The sequence below is a fragment of the Pelophylax lessonae genome, assembly GCF_965119305.1.
Source record: "Pelophylax lessonae genome assembly, chromosome: 7".
Lineage (NCBI taxonomy): Eukaryota > Metazoa > Chordata > Amphibia > Anura > Ranidae > Pelophylax > Pelophylax lessonae.
Genome location: NC_138774.1, coordinates 75767328 through 75794582, shown reverse-complemented (window position 1 = coordinate 75794582; position 27255 = coordinate 75767328). Strand labels below are relative to the sequence as shown.

At 44.0% G+C, this 27255-nt stretch overlaps 2 protein-coding genes across 3 annotated transcripts in view; one reads left to right on the top strand and one right to left on the bottom strand.

The window, feature by feature from the left end:
• Nucleotides 1-27255, bottom strand: part of SLC8A2 (solute carrier family 8 member A2) — a 342138-nt gene that overhangs the window by 173283 nt on the left and 141600 nt on the right. The window lies entirely within an intron of this gene.
• Nucleotides 10653-10906, top strand: LOC309560000 (putative protein BRICK1-A). The gene has a single exon (XM_082263483.1). The coding sequence runs from the start codon at nt 10663-10665 to the stop codon at nt 10888-10890; it is 228 nt and encodes a 75-aa protein (XP_082119609.1). The 5' UTR covers nt 10653-10662; the 3' UTR covers nt 10891-10906.

Below are 27255 nucleotides of genomic sequence, written 5' to 3'. Positions count from 1 at the left end.
CCAGCACAGGTGCCAGTGGACGCATTAATAACCCCCAGCACGGGTGTCAGTGGACGCATTAAAACCCCCAGCACAGGTGATAGGGGATGCATTAAAAACCCCTAGCCCTAGCACAGGTGTCAGTGGACGCATGAATAACCCCCAGCACAGGTGTCAGTGGACGCATTAATAACCCCCAGCACAGGTGTCAGTGGACGCATTAATAACCCCCAGCACAGGTGTCAGGGGATGCATTAATAACCCCTAGCCCTAGCACAGGTGTCAGTGGACGCATGAATAACCCCCAGCACAGGTGTTAGTGAACGCATTAATAACCCCCAGCACAGGTGTCAGTGGACGCATTAATAACCCCCACAACAGGTGTCAGTGGATGCATTAATAACCCCCAGCACAGGTGTCAGTGGACGCATTAATAACCCCCAGCACAGATGTCAGTGGATGCATTAATAACCCGCAGCACAGGTGTAAGTGGACACATTAATAATCCCCAGCACAGTAGTATTTTAATGCAGAGCACAGGAAGGCACAACATGTCACCGCACTGTAGTGCAACGTACCACTCTACTGTGCTTAAGCCAGTTTTCTATCAGAATACCACGACCCATCACAAAATGCAACAAAAGTGACATTTTACTGCATGCGCTATGCGTTCCAAAATGGCCACTATGAGGTTCAATAGGTATCCTAATCTGACAGAACACGAAGACGGCAGTGGACATCTTCTTACACCCAAGCAAGTCTTCAATGTCAAACTTATTTTAGCAGTTAAAGAGGTTGTAAACCTCCGAATTAAAAAAAAAAAAAAAAAAAATGAACACCTGAAAGACAAACACATAATGAGCTAGTATGAAATACTTACCTTAGAACGAAGCCTCACAGCGCCGCCCGCTCACATGTTCGGTCACCCTTCTTTCGGGTTTGCAGCATCCGGCCATCTGATTGGCTGGAGCCGTGATGACGTCAATCCCGCGCATGTGCGCGGGAGCCGACGGTCACAGTACGGGGCTCTGAAGGAACGGCACGAGCGGCCGTTCCTTCAGAGTGCATGCACCAGTGACGTCACTGGCTGCATGCAAAGTAAAAATCTCCTAAACGGTACAAGTTTAGGAGATATTTACAGTACCTATAGGTAAGTCTTATCATAGGCTTACCTATAGGTACAAGTTGCAGAGGAGGGTTTACTTCCTCTTTAACTCAACTAATATACTGAAATAGACAATTTCACCTCGACTGAGTAAAATAGTCTATTTCATTATATAATCAGTTTGGCGCTGAGCAGTGCGGGGTGTACCAAGATGGCCGTCACCACCTCCTGGCTGCAGGCTTGTCGCTGCCTTTACTATAATACTAATAATACTATAATAATAAAAATGTAGTACTGTATTTCAGTATATAAGGTGAGTTTAATGCTAAAATAAGTGTGAAATTGAAGACTTGCCTGGGTGTAAGAAGATGTCTGCTGCTGCCTTTGTGTTCTGAGCATGCGCAGTAAGCATTTTTTGCACAGAACGTCACTTCCGTTACATTTTCTGATGGGTAGCAGTATTCTGACAGGACACCGGCCATACACGGTTCGAATTCCTGCTGAACTGGCTGAGATTTGAACCGTTAATGGGCAGGCTGCACGTACCAAGTTGATTGATCAATCATCTTGGGTACAACCATTCTCCTACGATTATCGCTTCCTATAGCCGCTAGTGAAAATCCCTGGCTTCACCCGCCCGTCCACTGGGAGAAGACAATTGCTGATGTGTATGGCCGGCCTACTACACGAATAAAGTGTCACTTTGTGCACTGAAATGCACTTCACCCCCCCCTGTTTCCCCCCAGCCATGGCTAACTGCATGCAAAAACTGACAGCTGACCACTAAAATATTGAATTTAGCATGCAGAAAGTTTGAACAAACCCTCAAAGAGTGTTTCCACTTTGGCAACCAAATGGAGATAACATCTACTTTATACTTGTTGCATAAAATATTTACAAATTGCTGTTTACCTAGTTAAGTGCTTTTTCCTTGCTTAAAAATCCTTACATGCACTACCTCCTACATCTAAAAGTTTTTATGTTAGGTATGCTGTGTGAATGGAAACACATAAAAAACATATTGCAGGGTTATCTCAAATTTGACTGCAAAAGCAGAAATACTCGTGACTAGGGGATTAAAGATGATTTGTCTCCATTCTGCTCTGACCATCACTCTCCTCCTCCATTAGAAATAACTACATGACCACAGGTTGGAGTTAACCACTTAAGCCCCGGAGGATTTGGCTGCTAAACGACCAGGGGGTATTTTGCGATTCAGCACTGCGTGACTTTAACGGACAATTGCACGGTCGTGCGACGCTGTACCTAAACGAATTTGACGTCCTTTTTTTCCCACAAACAGAGCTTTCTTTTGGTGGTATTTGATCACCTGTGCGCTTTTTACTTTTTGCGCTATAAACAAAAAAAGAGCGTAAATTTTGCAAAAATAACAATATTTTTCACATTTTTTTATATGAAATTCCCCCCAAAAAAAATGTAAAAATCTAAATTTTTTAACATTTTCGGCCAATTTGTTTTATCCTACCTATGTTTGGTAAAAAAAATCGCAAAAAGCGTATTTTTATTGGTTTGCGCAAAAGTTATCGCGTTTACTAACAAAGGAAAAGATTTTTGTCATTTTTGTTGTTTTTTTTTTTAACGCGTAATGGCGGCGATCTGCGATTTTTTTTGCGGTACTGCGACATTGCGGCGGACAGATCGGACCCTTGACTGACATTTTTGACACTTTTGGGGTTACCAGTGACATTTCTACAGTAATCAGTGCTATACATATGCACTGTTACAGTAAAAATACACTGGTAGTGAAGGGGTTAACTTTATTTGGGAGGGAGGGGCTGTGTGTTTCCCTAGGGGCATGCTTTCTACTGTGATTGGCTGTGGCTTGAGCTGTAAGGACACTGATCAACAGTTCTACATAGTAGATCCGTCTGATCAGTGTTTTTACACCGAGGAGAATGACAGGTGGCTTGTTTACACAAGCCGCCTGACTTTCTCCCTCTCCCCCGACAATCGCCGAGTGACCGGCGGACATCGGGTCCGCCGGTCACACGCGCGGGGGGGTCCGTGACCGCGCGGGATCGGGAGCGCGCCTCCGCGGGTGCGCGCTCACTCCCCAGACCCTCCCAGGCTAGTGACGTTAATTAACGTCACTCTGCCTGGCCGGGGCTGACCGCCGCAGTAAATCTACTTGCGGCGGTCGGCAAGCGGTTAAATAGCAAACAGGTAAATAACACGTTAAACTTCGTTTTTTACTGGAGCCTCAGTTCCTCCGACTGAAGACTTCCTGAGGCCCCTAGCTGGACCTTTGCCTGTAGCTCCACCCCTTCCTGTCCAAAACACCAATTTAAAGTCCCACCACTTATATTTTCTATCGTACTAGGCTAAAAACTCCTCCTTGTCCCAAACCCCTTTAACCCCTGTCATGCCCGAGGGTTCTTAAAGAGCTCAGCCAGGTGATTGCCAGACCATTATTCTCGATCTTTAGGGATAGTTTACAGATGGGTATGATGCCAGCTGATTGGAAAAAAGCCAACGTGGTACCAATATTTAAAAAAGGGCCGAGATATATCCCGGATAACTATAGGCCAGTCAGCCTAACATCAGTAGTCTGCAAGATTTTGGAGGGGATGTTAAGGAACCACATACAAGACTTTAGTAATGAAAATGATATTATTAGTAGTAATCAGAATGGATTCATGAAAAATCGTTCTTGCCAAACCAATCTATTAACCTTCTATGATGAAGTGAGCTGCCACCTAGATAAAGGAAAGCCTGTGGATGTGGTGTATCTGGAGTTTGCAAAGGCCTTTGACACCGTTCCCCACAAATGTTTATTGTTTAAACTAAGGCTGGGCTGCTCCTTTCTGCGGCCAGCCAACCACCCATTCAATTCACTGCATGGCCTTCAGGGCCATGGGGCGGAGACTAGGTCATCTGACCATGAAGAGGAGGAGCTGCAGAGGAGACCCTATCGACGCGTGTAGGGATAGGTGTCCTGGGGCATCTTTCATCTGAGATCCGGAGGCACCAGCAGCTCCCGGTACCCAGCTCACCTAGCGTTCTGGACCTACACTACATGATGTGCCTGTGTTAACTGCTAAATTGTGAGTAGCCCTCTATTGGAATAAATACATAAAGCATTTACATGTTCTGCTGCACTTAGAGGGGCTCCTCTCCTTTTGTTTTTGTTCTTCATGTATTAGGAGTGCTACAGCTTTACAAGACGCTTGCCCTAGTGTTGGATCTGCTTGGACTTTTTATGGACTCACATATTATACTTTCAAGAACATTGTTCTTAGCAGATTAGGTAAAATTACCAAACCATTGCGCCTATAATCTCTCTCCTTTTTTACTCGGCTGTATTGGAGGCATACCTCCCAATTTTTTGAGATGGCAACGAGGGACACCTATTACCAAAATATGTAGGCATAGGACACCCCCCTTGCCATGCCCACTTAAAGGGAGAATTATACAAAAAAAAATGATTAGCTATACCCACAAGTCCTTTATTTACCACTACTATTTCTTTATACTGGCCTTTGACATTTACAAATGCAACAGTTTAGAAACAGGTTTAGCACTGGGAAACACTTTTTGAAAGATAAATAGTGCTTTTTTTATATAACTATATAGATCAGATCAAAATGAGGAGGAAAGAGGGATAGAGGGACTTTGTTCCAAATCAGGGACAGTTCCTCGAAATCAGGGACAGTTGGGAGCTATGTTGGAGGCCAGAGGAGGGATTTGAGGTCTAATAGACCCCAGATCTCTCCATAAAGAGGACCTTTCAGGGCTCATGCTATTACACAGAGTGTTGTTCATCCCTTATAAAAGCAATATAGTTGGTCAAAAAAAAGTTAAAGATACAGTGTTAAATAAATAAATAAATAAAAAAAAATAGGTATTGTTAATTGGTATCGGCGAGTACTTGAGGAAAAGTATCGACACTCATACTCGGTCTTAAAAAACTGAAATCGGCGCATCACTAATATATATATATATATATATATATATATTGTATATAAATATATTTATTATATCCATTACAGCCCTATAGGCTGATGAATGTACTGCTGTATAACTAAATACTTCTAAGTATGCTAAATTTAAAAAGGTAGTTTTTCATTATTCTTTTGTTTAGAAGAGAGGTATGGCCAAAGTTTTTTGGCCTTCATGTGTGGGGGAAGGGAATGGGGAATGCCGCTCAGGTGTGCGTCCAAACAGGTGCTGGCTGGATCCGCCGTCCAGGAAGATGCAAGTAGAAATGTAAAGCCGCACTCAGATGATTGAAATCAAATGAAAATGTTTTTATTCTTCAAAAGTATCCAGGACAAACAGACAGTGTGAGGAACAGAATATGTCCAAGGTAGACGCGTTTCACGGCTCGAATGGCCGCTTACTCATTACCACGTAAGTACCACGTGGTAATGAGTAAGCGGCCATTCGAGCCGTGAAACGCGTCTACCTTGGACATATTCTGTTCCTCACACTGTCTGTTTGTCCTGGATACTTTTGAAGAATAAAAACATTTTCATTTGATTTCAATCATCTGAGTGCGGCTTTACATTTCTACTTGCAAAGTTTTTTGGCCTTACTTCTCCTATTGATCATAGGAATGTACTTTGTTCTGCATTCCTGTGACCTGTTTTCAGCTGACAGCAGACTAAAACCCATTGTTGGTTGTATTCAATCAGCTGGTCCAGGCTTTGGGTCGATCCCGACTTTACAGTTGGCATCCACCCAGATGTCTGGAATGGCAGCTGGCTTGGCCTCTCAACAATCTGCTGGAAGCCTGAGCAAGCCACTGCTGCACCCTCCACAACCCATCACTCCTGTAAGCGCTAAAGGGGCAGAGCAGAGCCAGAGACTGACAGTCCCAGCTCTCTGCTCAGAGCGACAAGGAGAACTGAGTGATCAGTGGTGTTTGATCGCTCAGTTCTCAGTGCAGAGCCAGCAGGGGGCCGATGCTAAATCCAGCTAGGTGAGTTTAAATGTTTATTTTTTTATAAACCCCAACTTCTATTTTACTAAGCAATAAGGGCAAGTTGACACCAGAATGCGGTGTGGAAAACCCGTATTCCGTGCACCGCATTAAAAACATATTGCACTTTTGATCTGCAGCGGGTGTCAGTGTTTCCTTAACAGCACCCCAAATGCAGGTCGCAAGAGCAGTGTGTTTGCCTGCACCAGATCGCATGGTACAGTAGTACCATACAATCCTGTACCTGTGCATTTTTTTTCTTAAAGTGGTGCATACATTTCTTTTGGTGTGGTCTGGTATGGTTTCAGGCCATTCAAATGAGTAGGCTGAAATTGCACTGCAACTGGATCGCATGTGAATTGCACAGGAACGCACAGTGCATTCCTGTGAAAATGCAATACATGGTGTGAACCGTCACTAAACTAAACCTATTTAATACATTGCAAAATCTATTTAAGTAGCAGGTCCAGAATACATTTTGAAGGGCCCTCAGCGAAAATTAGTTGACTCTGTGATGGCATCATCGAATGCTGTGATGAATAATTTTTCATAATTTCGTACAAACGTTTGAACTGATGTATGACCCGTTAAATGTTGGAAGTGGTTTTCAAACCTCCAGGTGATAGGAATGACAGTTGGTACATCTGTCCCGGAGCGTCCAGGCTATTAAACTATGCTAATTTGGAGTGACATCACAAGCAGCTCTGGTTTGATCCATTCTTTGGCCTGCCTGGGTGAGTGCACCCCTAGGCACCAGTACAGTCCTGTCACTCAAGAGAAAGAAAAACTGTGGGAATGTAGAAATTGAAATTCCTGGAAGACGGTTTGAGGGATTCTATTTTATTTTCAAATCAAATATTCTGCCCTCGGTTTTAAACCAGGTGCTGTTTTGATTTGTGCGGTTTAAAGTTAAAATGAAAGAACGAAAAGAGCTGACATGGATTTAATTTGTCTATTTTGCTCAGCAGAATCAAATGCATTGGCTTGGAATCTAAGAGTGCAGAATTAAAGCATGACAGCAGACATCTGAAGTGGAGATAATCTGGGAACAGAAGAGAACGGGATTTTCTCGGCTGACATTCTGAATTACAAGAACCAGTACAAAGAAAATGGGTGACTCGGTGGTCAGGGCTGAAGATTTAAACTTTGAAATCATTCAGAGTTACAGAAACTGCTTTGTGAAATGGCAGCCAAATTGGGATAAGGCCTAATCTATATTTGTTATATGTTCTCATTCACATAGCATAACTTAAAACAAATTACCTACTATTTAGTTGCTCTTTTGTGATACCTCCAGCACTGAAAATCCTACCAAGTTCTCTTTATTTATGGGGGCTGGGGAGCTGTGTTTTCCATAAGTAACGTTGTCTGCACTGTGCTGGCAGATCTGAATACCAGTTGCAAACTAGTTTTGAACACTATAGGTTCTAACAAAGGGTTAAAGATTTAAAAACTGTCCTTCTTCATTGTATGTTCCCAAAAGGGAGTTGTTTCCAAGCGAAATTGAGGGACTTTTTTTTTTTTTTATCACATCATAAAAAAACATTTTTTTTTTTAATTTTCATTTTAAGTCCTGCCCCCTGCTGCCATTCTGTTCTGGGATAGAATGATGTGTACTGTATACTGCAGCCTCCTGGCATACTTAGATCACATCTCTCAGGAGGCTGCAGAATCAACACACAGAGTAGGCGGCCTGGAGGGGCCAGGGCCAAAGTGTCATCAGAGCTAGGTGCCTACAGAGGCAGCCAGTTAAAGAGGACAAACATGACGGTGCGGGAAAGGCTGTGTGGCACCCGAACAGCAGGCCGCAGTGGGATAATTATGGATTCACTTTGTGAGTATATGAAAGTGGGAAAAAAAATTGAAAAGATAAACTCTAGGAACATAAAAAAAGCTCCAGCTTGTGGACAGCACTTTGACACCATCATATGCAATGCAGGACTATTGACCCTACCCTATATGTGTTGGAGTTAGCATGTCACTGCAGCCCAAAGTACCCCAAAGAGGAGGCTGCAGGTGACCGTTGGCACAGATCAAACAAACCTATGAGAGTCAGGAGTAAGGTAAGTATTCCTCCTTATATGTGCACTCATTAACATATTGAGCATTTAACCCTTGCTGTGAGGAGGGAGGGGATTCAAAGCAAGATTTGTTTTTGTCACAATGGCCAAGTCAATCACCTGACCTGAATCTGATTGAGCATGTATTTAACTTGCTGAAGACAAAACTGAAGGGAAAATGCCACAAGAACAAGCAGGAACTGAAGACAGTTGCAGTAGAGGCCTGGCAGAGCATCACCAGGGATGAAACCCAGCGTCTGGTGATGTCTATGCATTCAAGACTTGCAAACAAGTATTAAAAAGTGAAATCTGTCCCATTACTTTTGGTCCCTTAAAAAGTGGGAGGCACATATACAAACTGTTGTAATTCCTACACCTTTCATCTCATTTGGATGTAAATACCCTCAAATTAAAGCTGAAAGTTTGCAGTTAAAGCACATCTTGTTTGTTTCATTTCAAATCCATTGTGGTGGTGTATAGAGCCAAAATTATTAGAATTGTGTCGATGTCCCAATATTTATGGACCTGACTATATATATATATATAAAACATTATTTTTATTACATTATTTTTATACTTTTTGAGGAATTCTGTGTGAATGTGAACACGCACCAAACCAACAAACAAATAGTGGAAGGTTTCTTAAATGTGACTCTCAAATTGGAAAATACAATTTAACTTAACATTCAAGTGATTGGTTCATGCATTATTTCCGTAAGTTGAGTAATGAGTGGATGGTGGTTTACGGAACCTTCCACTGGCTTCTTTAAAATTTTGGGGGTTCTAGACCATTCTTTCCATATCCTTCCTTATTACCATCATTTTAAAGCTAAGCATGGAGAGTACTTGAGTGTTTCAGTTTTGGGTGTGATTATTATTATTATTATTATTATTATACAGGATTTATAAAGCGCCAACAGTTTGTGCAGCACTTTACAATGTGAGGGAAGACAATACAGTTACAATACAATTCAATACAGGAGGGATTAGAGGGCGCTGCTCGTTAGAGCTTACAATCTAGAAGGGAGGGTCAAGTGAAACAAAAGGCAGTAACCACAGTGGATGGGCTGATGGAGAATATGGAAGTATAGTTGTTAGGTGTGGGTGTGTGTAGGATAGGCTTCTCTGAAGAGGACAGTTTTTCAGGGATCATCTAAAAGCTAATAGGGGAGGAGATAAAAAAGTTGTTCTTTTAGGGTGCATTGGTTTTAACTCTAACTTATCACATCCAAAAATCTTACCCCTAAACCTAACCATTAAACTTAATTTAACATCATAACTCTCATTTGTAGTACATGCTAATGAAAACATTACATTGAAAATAGTTTGCGCCAAAATACAAGCCAAAAACATCTGCACCATAAAATCAGCACTGAACTCCCCCACCCAGGGCACAGTTACAGGGTCTTTTTTAAATGCCCCTCCCCCTCATCCTCAACCAACCTATACTCACTTTCCCCAAACTCCCCTGTCGATCCTTTCTTCAGAAATTCTGACCTTGTGTGACTGTCTCGGAGCAGGGGCATAACTACAGGGGTCGCAAGGGTTGCAATTGCAACTGGGCTCCATACTTTAGGGGGCCTGTGCGGCTCCCCTGTACATCTGGATAGGAGAAGCGGCGGGGGCAGCATGTCGAGAAATTACTGTCCTCCTTTTTCCTCCTGTAGCTGCAGGAGGAAAATGGAGGAGATTGGTTCCTCTGTATACCGCCCCCTGCCACTTCTCCTATCCAGTTCACTTGTGTTCTGCTGTCTCTGGGCCCCTGTGTGCTCCCCTGGTCCCGCTGCCCCCCCCCCCCCATCACCCCCACTGTGCTCCCTTCTCTCTCCTGCCAGCTGCTGCAGGGGATTTGTCACAATAGACAACCAGGAAGGGGTCGGTAGATATGTAATTTACCAGCTCCTTCCTTTTCTGAATGGACAGAGTCATAGTCAGTGACATTATAAAAAAATAAAATAAAATGATAAAAAAATAAAACAATTAAAATACCAAAAGATAAAAATACTGACAATAGTGGGTGAACTTCCAGGATCGCAAAGGTCACACTTGCAACCGGGCCCTGGCATTTCACCAATGTGGGGAGGCCCCAAGATGGCAGGGAGGAGGCCCACTGCAGAACTTGCGAAAGGGTCCCGCTGCGGGACCGTAATAAAGGACCGCGCAACGAAAGTAAAGGGCCCCAGGATCAGTGGGAAGAGCGCCAGGCTTAAAGGGAAGGGCCCCGGCCAGGGGTCTGGGGGGCCCTTTATGGTTTCTTGCACCTGGGCCCTGAGAGTTCTAGTCACCCCTCTGTCTCAGAGCTTACACAGGGTTGATTATGTCACTACTTCCCTTATGTGATTGTGGTCATTTGTAATTGACTGCTCAGGCCTAAGCACTAAATAATGGGAAGTTAAATGGTCCCCCATACCTGATAGCACTGGGATTTTGCAATGGCCTAAACAGGGATAGGGTGGCAGTATGTCCTTTGCAAAGGTAAGAATAAGTGGGTCATGATGGGGGCAACCTTCAGAGAGACTCACTTTACCCATTATAGTATATTAAAAGCATTTTTTTTTTTAGACGGGAGGAGGAAGATGGCGAGCCAGGAGGACCCGGTCCAGAGAGAAATCCACCAGGACTGGGCGAACCGAGAATACATTGAGGTGATTACCAGCAGAATCAAGAAGATCGCCGACTTCCTCAACTCCTTCGACATGTCCTGCCACTCCCATCTGGCGACAATGAACGAGAAGCTGACGGCTCTGGAGAGGCGGATCGAATACATTGAAGCTCGGGTGACCAAAGGTGAAACACTGACATAGACCCTCCCCGCAGCCCGCCTGCACTCTCACTGTATTAATGACACTGGCAGGGAAGGTGTTAACATGAGGGGTGATCAAATGATTAAGTGTGTTCCTAGGGAGTGGTTTCCCACTGTGTGGGGGGTGGCTTAACTGGGGGAAGACAGAGATCTGTGTTCCTAGCAGGAATGCAAAATCTCCATCTTCTTCTCTGACAGAATGGCGGCCTAGCTTGTTTACTTAGGCAGACCGCCATTCTGCCTCTGCTGTGAACGATTGGTGGGTCCCGGCGGACATTGCGTCCGCCGAACACACTGATTGGCTCCTGCTATGTCCAATGACAGCAGAGTGGGTCGCTGGCGGTGCGCACATGCCCCAGACCCTGTGCACAAAACCACGTACAGGTACGTGATTTCATGCAGGAGGGCCGCCCTGCCGCAGTATATCTGCGTGAGCCGGTCCAGAAGTGTTTAAGAAGCTTTTTTGAAACTAACAACACTTCCCGCTGAAACTACAGATTGTGGAAGATTTCCACATCCTTTCCGCTCTAACAGTAAAGAAACCCTACACGATATCGTCAGTCTTCAGGGCTAAGTAACGTCCAGTGCCATTTAACATAGAAGCCTGAAGGTATAATATGAATGAATTAGTGTCAAAATCTGCCTCTAAAAGGGCATTACAATGGCACCCTTCAATGACAGTATTTTTTTGAGCAGAGTGCAATGCTTAGGTACTCACATCAGCATCGTATTCAACATCAGCAGTCGGCCACCCCAGGCTGGAGAAGATGCAAAGAGGAAGACTCAGGGTGTCACATGACTGGTCAGAAAAAGTGCAAAACATTCATGTAGGGACCCACCAAGGAGGATAATTAGATGGCAGGGGGCTGAGAGTTGGGCTTTCAGCTAACCGCATTTAAAAAGCACATTAATGATTTATTAATTTATACAGAATTGCTTTATTTGAATTATTTTATACCTGCCTGGAGTTCAGCTTTAAGTAGGAAGCCTACATTTTGCTGAAATACAGATAACCACTAGAGGGAGTAATTAAAAATGTGTATACGAAATACAATAATTAAAATATGGAACATCAAGCATGTAAACATGTGGAAATCTCCTCAAGTATTACTTCCAGGTAGGTATTACAATAATATCTCAAAATATGCAATTAAGGAAATTACACTTCAGTTCTCTCCTAAATTTGTTTCTCATGTTGAATTAGTTTGGGTATTACAGACTTAGCTTCACATGGTTTATTTATTGCTTTATTTTTCATTGATGTAACTGTATTAGAATTTTCCCCAAAGTAGGACCTTTTTATTACAAAAAGGCATTGTACCATGCAGCATTATATTATATCGCACAATTCCCAGAATCTAAATATAGACGCTTAGAATAAATTCTGTCAGTGGCTGCTGCTGGCTCGGCACTGCAATAGGTGATGATAGGTTTTTATATACGCTTTCACTATATATGTCCATCCTATAGGCTTCCCTTCACATGCTCCCAATATCATTAATTAGAAAATGTATAGAACACCTAGCAGCAGTCTGGCACAAATAAATGAGTAATCAATACCTCACTAATGAGAAAAGGTCACAACCTTTTTCACGCTAATAAGAAAATTCAAATGAGGGCAATGTTGTGATGACCCAGAACTAGTCAGTGAGAGGACAATGTAGTGTATTAGGATGTGACTGGATTGATAAAAATATAAAATATAGGGCCATCGGTATAAAGTGGTTTGGCCATAAAGTAGTCATAACATTACGTGAAAAGAGCACATACACAAACGTATGCCTTACAAATGTGCATTGTGCACTGCCTGCTTTGTGATTCTGAAGCAGAGTGACATTCAAGTGCATGGAATTACAACACAAAAAAAATATCTGGAGATCCTTGTCAGGTGACCAGTGAAAGTCATCTTCTCCCATCACAAATTTCTCTCCAAAGCAAGGCTTTTTTTCAAGGGAAAGCGGGGGAACGCAGTTCCGGCACCTCCAGCACTGACTGCACTCCTGTGACCTGTTTTCAGCAGAGAGCGAACTGAAGTCCGCTCTCTGTTGACATCACAGATGTCAGTCCACCGCGTCATCACAACCACAGAGTTGGAATCCGCCAGGTGCCTGAACTGACACCCGGCTCAGCCTCTCAGCGAGCCGCTTAGAGCCTGACCCTGACCGCCTAATGAAGGAGCACGGATGCTCCGAAAGCTAGCAACGCCCGTCTTTCCCTCCGCCTCACAGGAAGTGATGTCGGGCTGACAGGAAGTAGGAAGTGGAGCCCCACTGAGAGTCCTCGGTGTAACGTTAAAAAACCATACCCCGTGAAGAAACCATACCCTCGTCACTTCCGGTCTGAAACAGCTGAGCAGCGCAGTAGTGCGCATGCTCAGAGCCCCGGATACGTGATTGAAGAAGAAAGAATTTGAGAAGTGCGCATGCTCGGTGGGCATGAAATTATCACGGCACTGTTTGTAATGTTATACTTGCGGCGGGTACATTAAAACACTTCGGGTGCAACATAAATCATGTCCTGTCCTATCGCTGTAACTTCCCTCATCTCCGGTAATAAATATAAAAGCGGCGGCGGGTGTATGAGACGTAAATGTGACGGCGATCGCGGCTCCGTGATCCGCTTTTATATTTATTACCGGAGATGAGGGATGTTACAGCGATAGGAGAGGACATGATTTATGTTGCACCCGAAGTGTTTGAATGTACCCGCCGCAAGTTTAACTACCGTGAGAAATCCATACCCTCCGTAGCGGAACCGGAAGTGACGAGGGTATGGTTTTCTCACGGGTATGGTTTTTTCACGGAACATTCTCCACCACCACAGCACCATTAGACAGGCTGCCAGACAACAGCCTCCACGCACCACCGACACCCTGCACCCCTCCTTTCTGCAACGGTATCCAGGACAAGAAGATGGATGATCCCATTCACCTACCCTACCGGCCTTTACTTACCTAAGAGTAAGTCACTATGTGTTTTTTGTATTAATAAACCTTATGCTTCACTAACCTGGCGCTGCTTTCTTTTTGTTTATTCTCCTCAGAGCCTCTCCTTGCTCCAGGTGGCAGACGCTTTTCGTGGGCCCCCTCCCCCCTTCCACCTCATCCTTTTTTTTTTTTTATATTTTTCTACCCATTTTTTACTTTCTATATTTTTACCTCTTTACCTCAAGGTATGCCACCCACCATCAGAGAGCGCCATGTAATCATTGACTTTATGCTTGTACTTAGAGCCTGACCCGGCTGCTCCCTGCCCCTTCACAGCCCAGCGCTCCAATGAGCAAGAAGGGGGCAGAGCAGAGAGTTGCTGACCGACATTCAGCAGGTCTCTGCTCGGGAAGCTGTCAGAACCGAGCGATCAGCGGTGTTCGATCGTTTGGTTCTCAGTGTAGAGGCGCCGGGGATCAGAGCAATGCTGCATCCACCTAGGTAAGTATAACTGGGGGAAAAAATCAAACCCCATACTTCTCTTTTAAATCCATTTGTCCTTAGCTCAGACATGCAGGCAGGAGGGCATGCTTAGCTGAGAAAACCCCTTCTCCCTCCCCTGAAGACTCCTGAGATGTATGACATAATTTGCCTAGGCATAGAAACCAGAAAGTAACTAAAGAAATGTAAAAAAACGTTTTAAAACAAGTAAAAATAATGTACTTTCTTATCTATTTACTAAAGCTAGCAGCATAAGTAGTCAAAATAGCTGATTGAGAGAGTGAAGTTCTGCTTTAACCAAAAGTTCAACTCTTCCTCCCCATCCCTGCCATATTTGGAATTTGTTTTTTTAGGGGGAGAAGCGAGTACCTAGTTTAGCAGGTACAGTATCTCACAAAAGTCAGTACACCCCTCACATTTTTGTAAATATTTTATTATTTCTTTTCATGTGACAACACTGAAGAAATGACACTTTGCTACAATGTAAAGTAGAGAGTGTACAGCTTGTATAACAGTGTAAATTTTCTGTCCTCTCAAAATAACTCAACACACAGCCTTTGATGTCTAAACCGCTGGCAACAAAAGTGAAATCACTCCTAAAGCCTCGTACACACGCGTCGAAATTCGGCCGGAAATTTTCGTCCGACGACCGATCCGCCGATTTTCGGCTTGTTAGTATGATGCTTCCGACAACCGACACCGACTTTTCAGCCGAAAAAATTCTGGTGTGCAGGCTATAAAATTTTTGTCCTCCGTCAAAACACCTCCGATTTTCGTGCAGTCAGTACAGATTTCGACAGGGAAAAATCTAATGAGCAAGACTGGGCATGCTCAGAGAAGAAAGAACACAAAGAAAGCAAACCAACACATGACATCACTTCTGAAGTAGAATTCTGTCGTGCGGGAAAATTCGTGTGCAGTCTAGAGCACATTCCAACCAACAAAACACCACTCTGGACAAAAGATGGACGACCGGTCGGCGGAAATTCGTTGCGCGTGTACTAGGCTTAAGTGAAAAAGTCCAATTTGGGCCCAATTAGTTATTTTCCCTCCCTGGTGTCATGTGACTCGTTAGTGTTACAAGGTCTCAGGTGTGAAAGGGGAGCAGGTGCGTTAAATTTGGTGTTATCACTCTCACTCTCTCAAACTGGTCACTGGAAGTTCAACATGGCACCTCATGGCAAAGAACTCTCTTAGGACCTGAAAAAAAGAATTGTTGCTCTACATAAAGATAGCCTAGGCTATAAGAAGATTGCCAAGACCCTGAAACTGAGCTGCAGCACGGTGGCCAAGACCATACAGTGGTTTAACAGGACAGGTTCCACTCAGAAAAGGCCTCCCAATGGTCAACCAAAGAAGTTGAGTGCACGTGCTCAGCGTCATATCCAGAGGTTGTCTTTGGGAAATAGGCGTATGAGTGCTGCCAGCATTGCTGCAGAGGTTGAAGGGGTGGAGGGTCAGGCTGTCAGTGCTCAGACCATACGCCGCACACTGCATCAAATTGGTCTGCATGGTTGTCCTCCCAGAAGGAAGCCTTATCTAAAGATCATGCACAAGAATGCCCACAAACAGTTTGCTGAAGACAAGCAGACTAAGGACATGGATTACTGGAACCATGTCCTGTGGTCTGATGAGACCAATTAAACGTATTTGGTTCAGATGGTTTCAAGCGTGTTTTGCGGCAACCAGGTGAGGAGTACAAAGACAAGTGTGTCTTGCCTACAGTCAAGCATGGTGGTGAGAGTGTCATGGTCTGGGGCTGCATGAGTGCTACTGGAACTGGGGAGCTACAGGTCATTGAGGGAACCATGAATGCCAACATGTACTGAAGCAGAGCATGATCCCTCTCTTCGGAGACTGGGCCACAGGGCAGTATTCCAACATGATAACGACCCCAAATACACCTCCAAAAAAACCACAGCCTTGCTAAAGAAGCTGAAAGTAAAGGTAATGGACTGGCCAAGCATGTATTCAGAACTAAACCCTATTGAGCATCTGTGGGGCATCCTCAAATGGAGGGTGGAGGAGCGCAAGGTCTCTAATATCCACCAGCTCCGTTATTTTGTTGGACAAAGGCAGTGCTGGAAAATAATGGTGGCCATGCAAAATATTGACACTTTGGGCCCAATTTGGACGGTTTCACTTAGGGGTGTACTCACTTTTGTTGCTGTGTTGAGTTATTTTGAGGGGACAGCAAATTTCCACTGTTATACAAGATGTACACTCCCTACTTTACATTAAAGCAAACCATAATTTTTTCAGTGTTGTCACATGAAAAGACAGAATAAAATATTTACAAAAATGTGAGGGGTGTACTCACTTTTGTGAGATACTGTACCTGCTCCCACTTCAGGTTGGATTGCCTAAGGGATTCCACCAAAAATTCTGGCACCAAATCCATGGCCGCAACCTTCTGAGACACGTCATGGGTCCCAAGAGGCTGCGAGACCATTCACAACGTGCAGCAGGGCTCCAGCATGCACAGTGGGGACCTTGCTGTGAAACCGCAAGAAGTCAAAGACCCAAAAAGAAGAATGACACTGGATACCTGGACAGGTTAGTGTGTGTTTAGTAAGTTAGTAGCTACAGTTCTCTGCTGACGTTTACATTTTGGGACCCTGGCTAAAGGTCCTCTTTAATGAGTTGAGATTCAATATGTATATAATGGCTCACAAACAAGGAAAAATAACCATATTGTGCAAATGTTAAGTGTGCCTGTTGGTGTACACATCAAAATCTTTCTCAATGTAGATCAGGAATATGTGTGTAACAAAAATGTAGAGCTTGCTTTCTGGTGTACTGAAAAAATGCATTTAAGGTATTTACTTTATAAGATATTGGTAAAATATATCCTTCGATAAATGTGGTGTAATTTGTTCCCTTTGTGGCACTAAAGTAGATCTAATAATGTAATTCCAAAACTTGCTTTCAGTATTTTTAGGGGCTCATTCCCATGGGCAGAGAGCAGCATTATATACCATTTTGTACTAGCATGTAGCTGCATGCAGACATCCTATATACTGTAAATAAATGGATACACATTGGCTGTACAGACTCATCCCGTCAGGGTGCCAGGAAACCAGACAACATGGAGATGTAGGTAAAAAAAGGCAGTTTATTAAAGCAAACATTAATAAAGGCACAGCAAGAGAAAGGAGCGAGATCAGGAACAGCCCGGGTCAAGTCCAGCTTGGGTGGTCATCCAAGCCAGGGTCGAGTTTAGAAGCGGGTAGTCATCCAAGCCGGGGTCGAGTCAAGAAGTGGGTAGTCATCCAAGCCGGGTCGAGTCCAGAAGTGGGTAGTCTGCCGATGCCGGGTTGTCTGCCGATGTGGGGTCTAGAGCCAGGAGAATAGTCAGCCAAGCCTGGTCCGACACGGAGGAATACGGAGAACAGAAGACTGCTAGCAGGGATGCACCTTGGAGCACAAACGCAAGGGCAAGGACTGCAACCCATCAGGTGATTGATATAGTCAGATGTGCAGCATCATCACTGTGTGACACCCAATCAGCAGTCAAGTGATGATGCAATCAGAGTTTATGTCCAAGATGGCTGCCAACAGGAGGGCAAGGTAAAACCTTGACACATACACGGCTGAGTTTGACAGGTACATATGGAATGGGTTTATGGCCCTCCAAAGCAGAGCCTGTGCATCCGGGGCTGCAACAGGGTAGTTTCTTTATAAACTGGCTGAACACTGTCAAATAATATATGATAGATATTAAAAAAATGACCATTGTGGTGGAGAATTTACATAGCTGTCACAATTAAATGAGAGAAGATTGTTTACAGCTGTTAGTGTACCAATTTAGAGAGTCAGTAAAATGCTTCTACAAATACTTATTTTTGGCTGCCAAACAAACTATAGCCAAAGCCTGGAAGAGGCCCAAGGTTAATCTTCAAGAAGTTAAAGAGCGCTTGAACGTGATGCTAATCAATGAGAAGCTGTCTAGCGTCCTTAATGATTCACAGGTCAGGTTTTTAAGGTGAGGGAACCCTGTCTTAATTGCTCTTCTGGCTTTAAATCTTTCTAGTCTTGGTTATTTATAGTTTCACATCCTATATTTGATTCCGAGTTCATTAAGGAAGACACTTTCTCTTCCTTTATTTGCCCACCTTCTAACCTTTACCTTCGCTCTTGCTACATTCCTGACACTTCTCTTTCCATTCTCCCTGCCCCTCTTTTCCTCGCCCATTCTTTTCTTCCCTTTCCCTCCCTTCTCTCCCTTCCTTTCACACATACCTCTCTGGTTGGGGGACCTTCCAGGTTACACACATCACAATGCCTCATTAGGGGGCACTTGAAATAATTTGCTGCATAGGTCCTTGTTGACCATTTATTGCAGCCTTCCCCAACCTTTTTACCCCAGAGGAGCCCCTAAAATAATTTTCAGGCCTTGGGGAAACCTTACTAAAACCAACTCATTGGAAGTCAATAGCAACATTGCCTCTTGTGCTGGTCAGAACCCCCCCCCCCCCCTTTGGATAGTTAAAAAAGATAATTAATGTCATGCCACTGGCTTTGCCAAGTGGCATTGGTCCTGAAATTATGCAGGCTCCATCAAGTGGGATGTCAGTCAACCACAGCTCAAGGAACCTCTTGAGGAACCCTGGTTAAAAATGAATTATTGTATTCCCCTGATATTACCCCTGCTTGTCTGTTACCAGTGCAAAATAATCCACTGCCCCCCCCCCCCCCCCATTACTGTTGTTACTTCTGTATTGAAAATCAATAAAATTATTGAAATGGAAAATACTTCTACAAACAAACATGTTTTGTGGCTTGAAGTCCTCATTTATAACCAGTAGGCAAGAAGGTATGTCACCACAGGGTGGCACTGTGGACACCAATAGGATAAGCTGTGCCACATCTCAACATTACCCAGAAAGAATTTTGTAAAGTAAGATGGACTTTTTAGGCTCCAACACTCGGATTAATAAAATGTGTACATCTTTATTCAAAAATATATATAAAAAAATAAATAAAACTGAATTATATCAAAAAGTGTGTGCATTGTTACTTTCCAAAAATATACCAATCTGTCCCACAGGGTTTGCTAGGTTCCCCGACATATAAATATGCTAACAACTAACACCTAAAGATAATCTGTGCGGTGACACCCAGTGGGGGGCTGCTACAACCTGGGATAATTATTTCCTGCTCAACATGTTTCACGCTAAAGAGCCCTTCCTTAGAAGCTTAAGCAGATGTACAGAATGATATGATTTAAATGTTGTTTTTTATATATATATTTTTGAATAAAGATGTACGCCTTTTATTAATCCGAGTGTTGGTGCATAAAAAGTCCATCTTCTTTTGCAAATTTCTTTTTCATTTATAACCACCCAAATTATGCAAGCCATTTCAACATATTACCCGTGAAGCCTGTGCCCACCATTTCTTGTAAATCATTTTACCTCTTACCTTGTATACACTGCTATTGGCCATCACTATTAAAGGTTGCCTCATTGTCCAATAGGAATGTGTAGAAGGCGGGAAGGGCAGGTAAGCTCTGTCACTATCAGATAGTGCCTGCAGGAATTGGGCTGCAATGGCAGGATTTTGGGGGTCACTGTACGTTTTGGTGCCTGCACTTTATTTCTGCAGCACTTTTTTTTAAACGATGTGAGATGGGATGAACATGGACTAGGCCATGGGTGTCCAACCTTTTGGCTTCTCTGGGCCACATTGAGTGTAGAGAAATTTTCTCGGGCGGCATATAAAATATATACTTTAGTTAAGGTATATAAGTAAAAAAACGCTGCCGTGCCCTACCTGCGCTACTGGCCCCCCCCCCCCCCCCTCACCCAGCACTAATTTAACACAATTAGTGTATGATCCCCTCCGAGGCAGCCTCTGCCTACAGTTAGTTGGAAGCCGCTGGGGCCGTGCCCCCGACTCGACTTCCTTCCTCCCCAGCAAAAAGAAAAATATTGTCAGGGGGCAGTGGGCCGCATTGCCTGCGGTTCTGGGCCGCATGCGGCCCCCAGGCCGCAGGTTGGACATGCCTGGACTAGGCACTCCTTTTTTTATGTCTGTAACTAGCACTAGGATGAGGGATCTGCTGGGAGAAGGATGTCCATGCAGGTCTCTGATCCTCTGTGAGTTCAAAGGTAATATTGAAAAGATCTTTCTATCCATTTATTTTATCTCTTTGTATCTTATCTTTCATCTTTATGGGGCACTGGCTGAGAACTTTATTTTCTTTCCCTTCTCCTCATAACAAACAATATCTCTTCAAACTCCTGTGACATATCATTATCCATTCATTTTCTCTTGGATTGAATGGTGCATTTTTCTGCTTACTGCCATATAAGTAAATTGAACTCCTATGTACTCAATGTACATTCAACTTTCAACTATATGGTTTGCTTTATTGGCATTTCTTTTTCTTTTTCTTTTTCCAAACAATCAAATTTAATTGACATAAGTCAAATATAATGAATTCACAGGACTTTGAAAATGGACATATGTTGTTTTTCTGGCAGCCTTTTTTCTGCCAGGGACATACATTTTTCCAATTAATAGAATATGAAAGAGAGAGAAAAGTTTTTTGAGTACTTTTTGGCATCTACATCCTTTTCCTTTTGTGGTTTTTTGCAGTATAGACAGGCTTATGCTTGATCTATCCCGCTAAGCCAAGCTACCATTGGACTCCAGCTGCCCTGAACCAGGAGCTTTTGATGATCACAAGTCCATCCCTCCCTCCCCTTTTCCATCTCATGAATGCTGTATAACAGCCAAAGAAAAACTCATCCTTTAGGCATACGGCGTTATTTGGATCGCAGCTTTCTTCCTGTTTTTAACCTGCAAGCTCTAAGTTCATGTGTAAACCAACCATGTAAGTGAAAAACTATCTGCTAAATATGTTATGCATGTATTGTATAAACAGATATGGTCTGTCAGAATGTTATACATTATGTCTTTTTGAACACTTACAGATAGGACATTAGCGTTATCCCTGACGAAGGGGTTCTCAAGAACCCCGAAACGAGTCGGATCATCTGGTCCTTTGGTTGAGTTTATCTGGTTATATTGCACATACACCTGTGCTTGCAATTGTTTTAACTTTATGCATATATTTGTTTGTTTATTTGTCTTTTTTTTTGCATTTTTTCATTAAAATATATTTATAACATTTACTACTTGTTATTATCTATCAATTGTTGCCTAAAAAGTCCCAATCCCAGGGGAATTTCTTGTTCTTCCTATACTTGTCGGTATGTGGCACACCCATTGAGGTTCTCAGCAGGAGCACACCTTGTAGGATGAGGGATCTGCATCATGAAGCCAGTAGAGCTGGTGATGCAGAAGTCTGTTTTCTCATCTGTATGTATCAGGGGTAGATGGGTGGCTGTTTCCTATTACAGATTTTATGCACAACCCTCATCACAAATGACACTGGGAAATCCATGCCTAAGCTGGCAGGTGTGTGAAGCGTCCTCACTTTCGAAATGTCCTGCATACCCAGTGGATTAGAAAGGAGTGAGAATCCTGTGTTCTGATGCTTCTCTAGTTGAAAGGATCCATCTATCATTAATACTGTGAAAGCTCCTCTCACTCACACAGAAACACTCAGCCCACGCTCCCTGTCGGGTGATTAAAATGCAGTAGCAAAAAAAAAAAAAAAAAAACGTGTCTTGGTTCAGCAGAAGTGGTGGGCGGATAGGACTCTGCTTTGCTGAAATGATCTGCTATCAGTATCTCCTCATTGCACCGGCTGGCTTGGGCTGCCAATCTAGCCCAAGCTTGCCACTGTAAAATAAGCAGAACTTTTTATGTTTAGCTGTAAATGAGCAGATCTGGGATTTTCAGGCAAATTTGCGTATGATGATTATCATATGTAATCCATGAATCCATGGGTTATGAATACATAAGTGTTTATTTATTATAGGTTACACAGAACCATGCACAGATTTACTGAAAACAATAAATTGCACTTTGCCAGGAAATAACACCTTTACTGGGGTTTGGGTTGGGAAACCAATTTTCTTGTGGCTTACCAAAAGAGCCAGGTCTGCTATTTGTGGTGTAGCACTGTCCCCGTAAGGCTTGCTGTGTGATGACTTATTGGATCTCCCTCTGATTACCTGCAGACAGTCACTAGGGGATTTTTCACACTACCATCCTTAATCCCATTTGCTCCTTACTCAATAAACAGTCCAGGGGATTTGGTTTTTTTATTTATTGCGGAACTTGGATGGGAGAAGGGACTAGTGGAATATTTCGGAAATAGGTTGTTGGAGAAACATGGACTTTAAAGGCACCGGGTATTTTAAAATATAACAATTTTATTGATTCACAACTAAAAATACATCAAAGACATAAATAACTTGCCTCAAGAAAGGCATTGATATATGTAGCCTCCATAACAAAATAATGAGGTACAAACAGTGGTAACTGCGGTATTTTTAGATACTTCACATCAAGAAGATATGACAGACAATGACAGGTGTGTGTACTGTACTGCCATCCATCTAGATCGGTTGATGTGATGATAGGTATAAAGAAAATTCATAGAGCCAAGTTGCTCAACATGTTTCGCTTGAGAAGCTTCTTCTGGAGCTAATAGTTCAATGCTCTGTATATAGTCAAAACATCAGCATGGTATAAGGCACAGAGCCACAGTATGATGACGGGGAAGGTGGAGTCGGCGGCCAGGAGCGGTTTGAGAGCAATTGATGAAGGTGCACATCATATCCGTGCACACTATTCGCCAAACAGTATAATTATTCAGTAGGGAATCATATGGGGCAGGGCTACCCAGTAGAAAGATCGGCAGGCGTACACAGCAGGAACTGCTGCCTATGAAAGTAGTCCAGATATACGGTCACCACAGCTCTCTCTACCTTCCCCGGATGGGGATAAACCACCATGGCGGTTCCATAGTGGAATACTTCAATTTAAACTATTCGCAGTAGACAACTCTCACTCAGTGGCGGCTGGTGAAGTTTTAAGATGGTGGGGCGCAAGACCCCGCCCCTTCCATTTTGACCCCTCCCATTTCTCAGAAGCCCTACCCCTTATAGACTCCACCCATTTTGTCCCCTGTATTTTGCTTGCGTGAACAAATTTTCCCAATATATCACATATTAAGGGGTCCATCAGTACTAGTATATCCCATAATAGGGAGCAGGGGCCCTATCATGGGATATACTGTGAGAGACACCCTATTATGGGATACACGGACTGAGAGTGGCACACACCCCACAGTACAGACCCCCTAGCACAAACACCTCAAGCACAAACCCCACAGTACAGGCCCCCTAGCACAAACCCCACAGTACAGACCCCCTAGCACTAATCCCAGAGTACAGACCCCCTAGCATTAATCCCACAGTACAGACCCCCTAGCACAACCCCCACAGTACCGGCCCCCTAGCACTAATCCAACAGTACAGACCCCCTAGCACTAATCCCACAGTACAGACCCCCTAGCACTAATCCCACAGTACAGACTCCCTAGCACTAATCCCACAGTATAGACCCCCTAGCACAAAACCCCACAGTGCAGGCCCCCTAGCACAAACCCCACAGTACAGGCCCCCTAGCACAAACCCCACAGTACAGGCCCCCTAGCACAAAACCCACAGTACAGGCCCCCTAGCACAAACCCCACAGTACAGACCCCCCTAGCACTAATCCCACAGTACAGACCCCCTAGCACTAATCCCACAGTACAGGCCCCCTAGCACAAACCCCACAGTACATGCCCCCTTCAATGTAGTGACCAGTATATGTGCCCCCTTTCAATGAAGTGACCAGTATACCTGCACCCTTTCAATGCAGTGACCAGCATACATGTCCCCAATGCAGTGACCAGCATACATGTCCCCAATGCAGAGATCAGCGTGCGTGCTTCCAATGCAGTGACCAGCGTACATGTCCCCAATGCAGTGACCAGCATACATGTCCCCAATGCACAGACCAGTATACATGTCCCCAATGCAGTAACCAGCATACATGTCCCCAATGCAGAGATCAGTGTGCATGCTTCCAATGCAGTGACCAGCATACATGTCCCCAATGCAGTGACCAGCGTACATGTCCCCAATGCAGTGACCAGCATACATGTCCCCAATGCAGAGATCAGCGTGCATGCTTCCAATGCAGTGACCAGCATACATGTCCCCAATGCAGTGACCAGCATACATGTCCCCAATGCAGAGATCAGCGTGCGTGCTTCCAATGCAGTGACCAGCGTACATGTCCCCAATGCAGTGACCAGCGTACATGTCCCCAATGCAGTGACCAGCATACATGTCCCCAATGCAGAGATCAGCGTGCGTGCTTCCAATGCAGTGACCAGCGTACATGTCTCCAATGCAGTGACCAGCGTACATGTCCCCAATGCAGTGACCAGCATACATGTCCCCAATGCAGAGATCAGCGTGCGTGCTTCCAATGCAGTGACCAGCATACATGTCCCCAATGCAGTGACCAGCGTACATGTCCCCAATGCAGTGACCAGCATACATGTCCCCAATGCAGAGATCAGCGTGCGTGCCCCCTTCAAAGCAGACACTTACCTCACTAGTCACGGACGGCCCCGTGGCGGCGGCGGAATGCGGTGCGGTGATGACACGATCTTCTTCTTCCTCACGCGCAGCGGCGGCTCTCCTGTCTCTTCTCTTCTCCGGCGCCGGCGGGCGGGAACTGAAGGTGAACGTGACGCCAGGGCGGTGCACCGCCCCCAGGCGTCACGTCACCAGGCCCGATGTCCTCCTGTGATTGGTCCAGGCTGGACTCTGGACCAATCACAGCCCCGGACATCATTAAAGTGAGGTGTGTTGGGGCGCACTGCTCTGCGCCCTGACGACCCCTAGAAGAGCACCAATCGGCGCCTCTGCCAGGCGAGGGTGGGGTCAAAAACCCTACCCCCCCCCCCATACCCAGCACTAAGTCAGGCGCCCCTAGTGGGCAAAAACTTGACTTTTTTTTATTTTATTTTTTATTTTATTTTTTATTTATTTAATCTTTTTTTTCTGCTTCATTTGGGGGGGCGGCGCCCCTGCGCCCTCTATGGGCGGGTCGCCACTGCTCTCACTTGACCTCACCGGGTTATTTGTGGAAGCAGACACACTACTTTAACCATACTGCCACTTGTAAGGAGGGATTAGGTCCTTTTGCTGTCTATAATATCAGACTTGATGCAACTACATTATCTTCAGGATACCCTCTGGCAACCCATACTGTTAATGTTGATGGGGCAATCATTTAGCCCATGCGCGTAACAAGACAAAGTCAAGACGTGTATGGCCAACTTAAAGCAGAACTTTGTCCATAACGACTTCATAAAAAACAATGTTCTTTAGAAACATACTTTCCACATATTATATAATAATAATTATGCTACCAAAACGAGTGTGTGCAGAAGAAATTGCCTCCAGCATTGATCTTGTTTCTCCTTGCCGGAAGCTTCCATTTTGCTCAAGCCCAGAGCCGCTAAGCAGCATTAAATCATAAAGCGGAACTAAACCCATCAATTTAACAGTTTCAAAAAACGGATACATTCCTGGAATGCTGGGATTGTGAACTGTCACTCAACCAAACTGTCAAACCATCAAATGGCTGGTATCATAACTGATCATATGTACAGCATCATGTTAGTTGCAGAGCAAACAGAAGCAGCTTCCTTGGCTGTAAAGGATAGGAGGGTTTTATTCTGCTTTAAGGCTGTCAGCAGATCAGCCTCTACAAATTCAGCAGTGCCTAAAATGCCTAAAAATTGAGACAAACTGAGCATGTTTGGAGCAGGGTAAGTAAGCGTATTACTGGATTTTAAACAGTGTAGACACTTATTTTTTTTATATTTTCCATATCTATACCTGTAAAAGGGGTCAGCCTGAAGTCATCTATTAGTACTTAATTTTCTGACTAAAGTTCCACTTTAGGTTTTGACTTAGAAAAGATTATTTTCAGGATATTTGAGGAGTGCCAGCCAACCTAGCTGTCAGGAGCTCACCTCCTGTAATCCTCTTCTTCTTACTGTTGACCTCACATGTAGGGATTATATGAAGTCATCTGCATGCTAACATAGACCACCCAATAGCTCCATGTCTTGCTTGATGCTGCAGCGATCATAGGAGTGTTTTCTGCAACTCTATCACTGCCCATGCAAGGTTGACAGACTTCCAAAGGGAACCTGCAAGAGCCAGCCCAGTGAATCAATGATGGCTGAGGACTCTTGGGAGCACATGACTACATGTGAAGAAAGACACACAGGACGCCCTGCCAACCCTTCCCACTAGCAGCTGCTGCAGAGAGAGCTTTTCAGAACCCATGATGATGTCAAAAGGTTTAAAATAGTGAATATCTGATAAATAAAGCAAAGTATTTACATAATTCTTTCTGTATGATTGACGGGGATTAAGAGAGAACATTGGGAATGTTTATATTGTTTGCTTTGACGTCTGCTTTAACATTTCCGAATACAGCTCAAGGTTGTTTTTTTTTTTACAAAGCTGCCTGATGCTTGCTTAAAGCTTTGCAAATTCTTTACAAAAGCTTAATGTACTAATACAGGCAGAAGCAAGTGTGTGCAAGGAATTAGGAAATTGAAATTTTTGGGTCTTTTTGAAATTTTTGGGTCTTTTTTTTATTAAAGCTGAATTCCAGGTATGGCATTTTTTTTTTTTGCATAAATAAATTGATCAAACATATGTTTGGCCCATACATATTCTATGTCTGGCTCAGCACAGGATCTGGATGACCATCCGCTGACATCCGATTTGCGTCCTTTCCTATCAGTTTTGTTTTTTTTTTGAACGGAAGAGAACCCTATTTTTCTTCCGTTTAAAAAAATGGAACGGACGCAAAAACGGATGTCAGCGGTGTCATCCACTGACATCCGCGATCCCATTGACATGCATTATCTCTGTTTATCATCCACAAACGGATGGGATGATAAACGGACATACGGACCGGATGACACAAGTG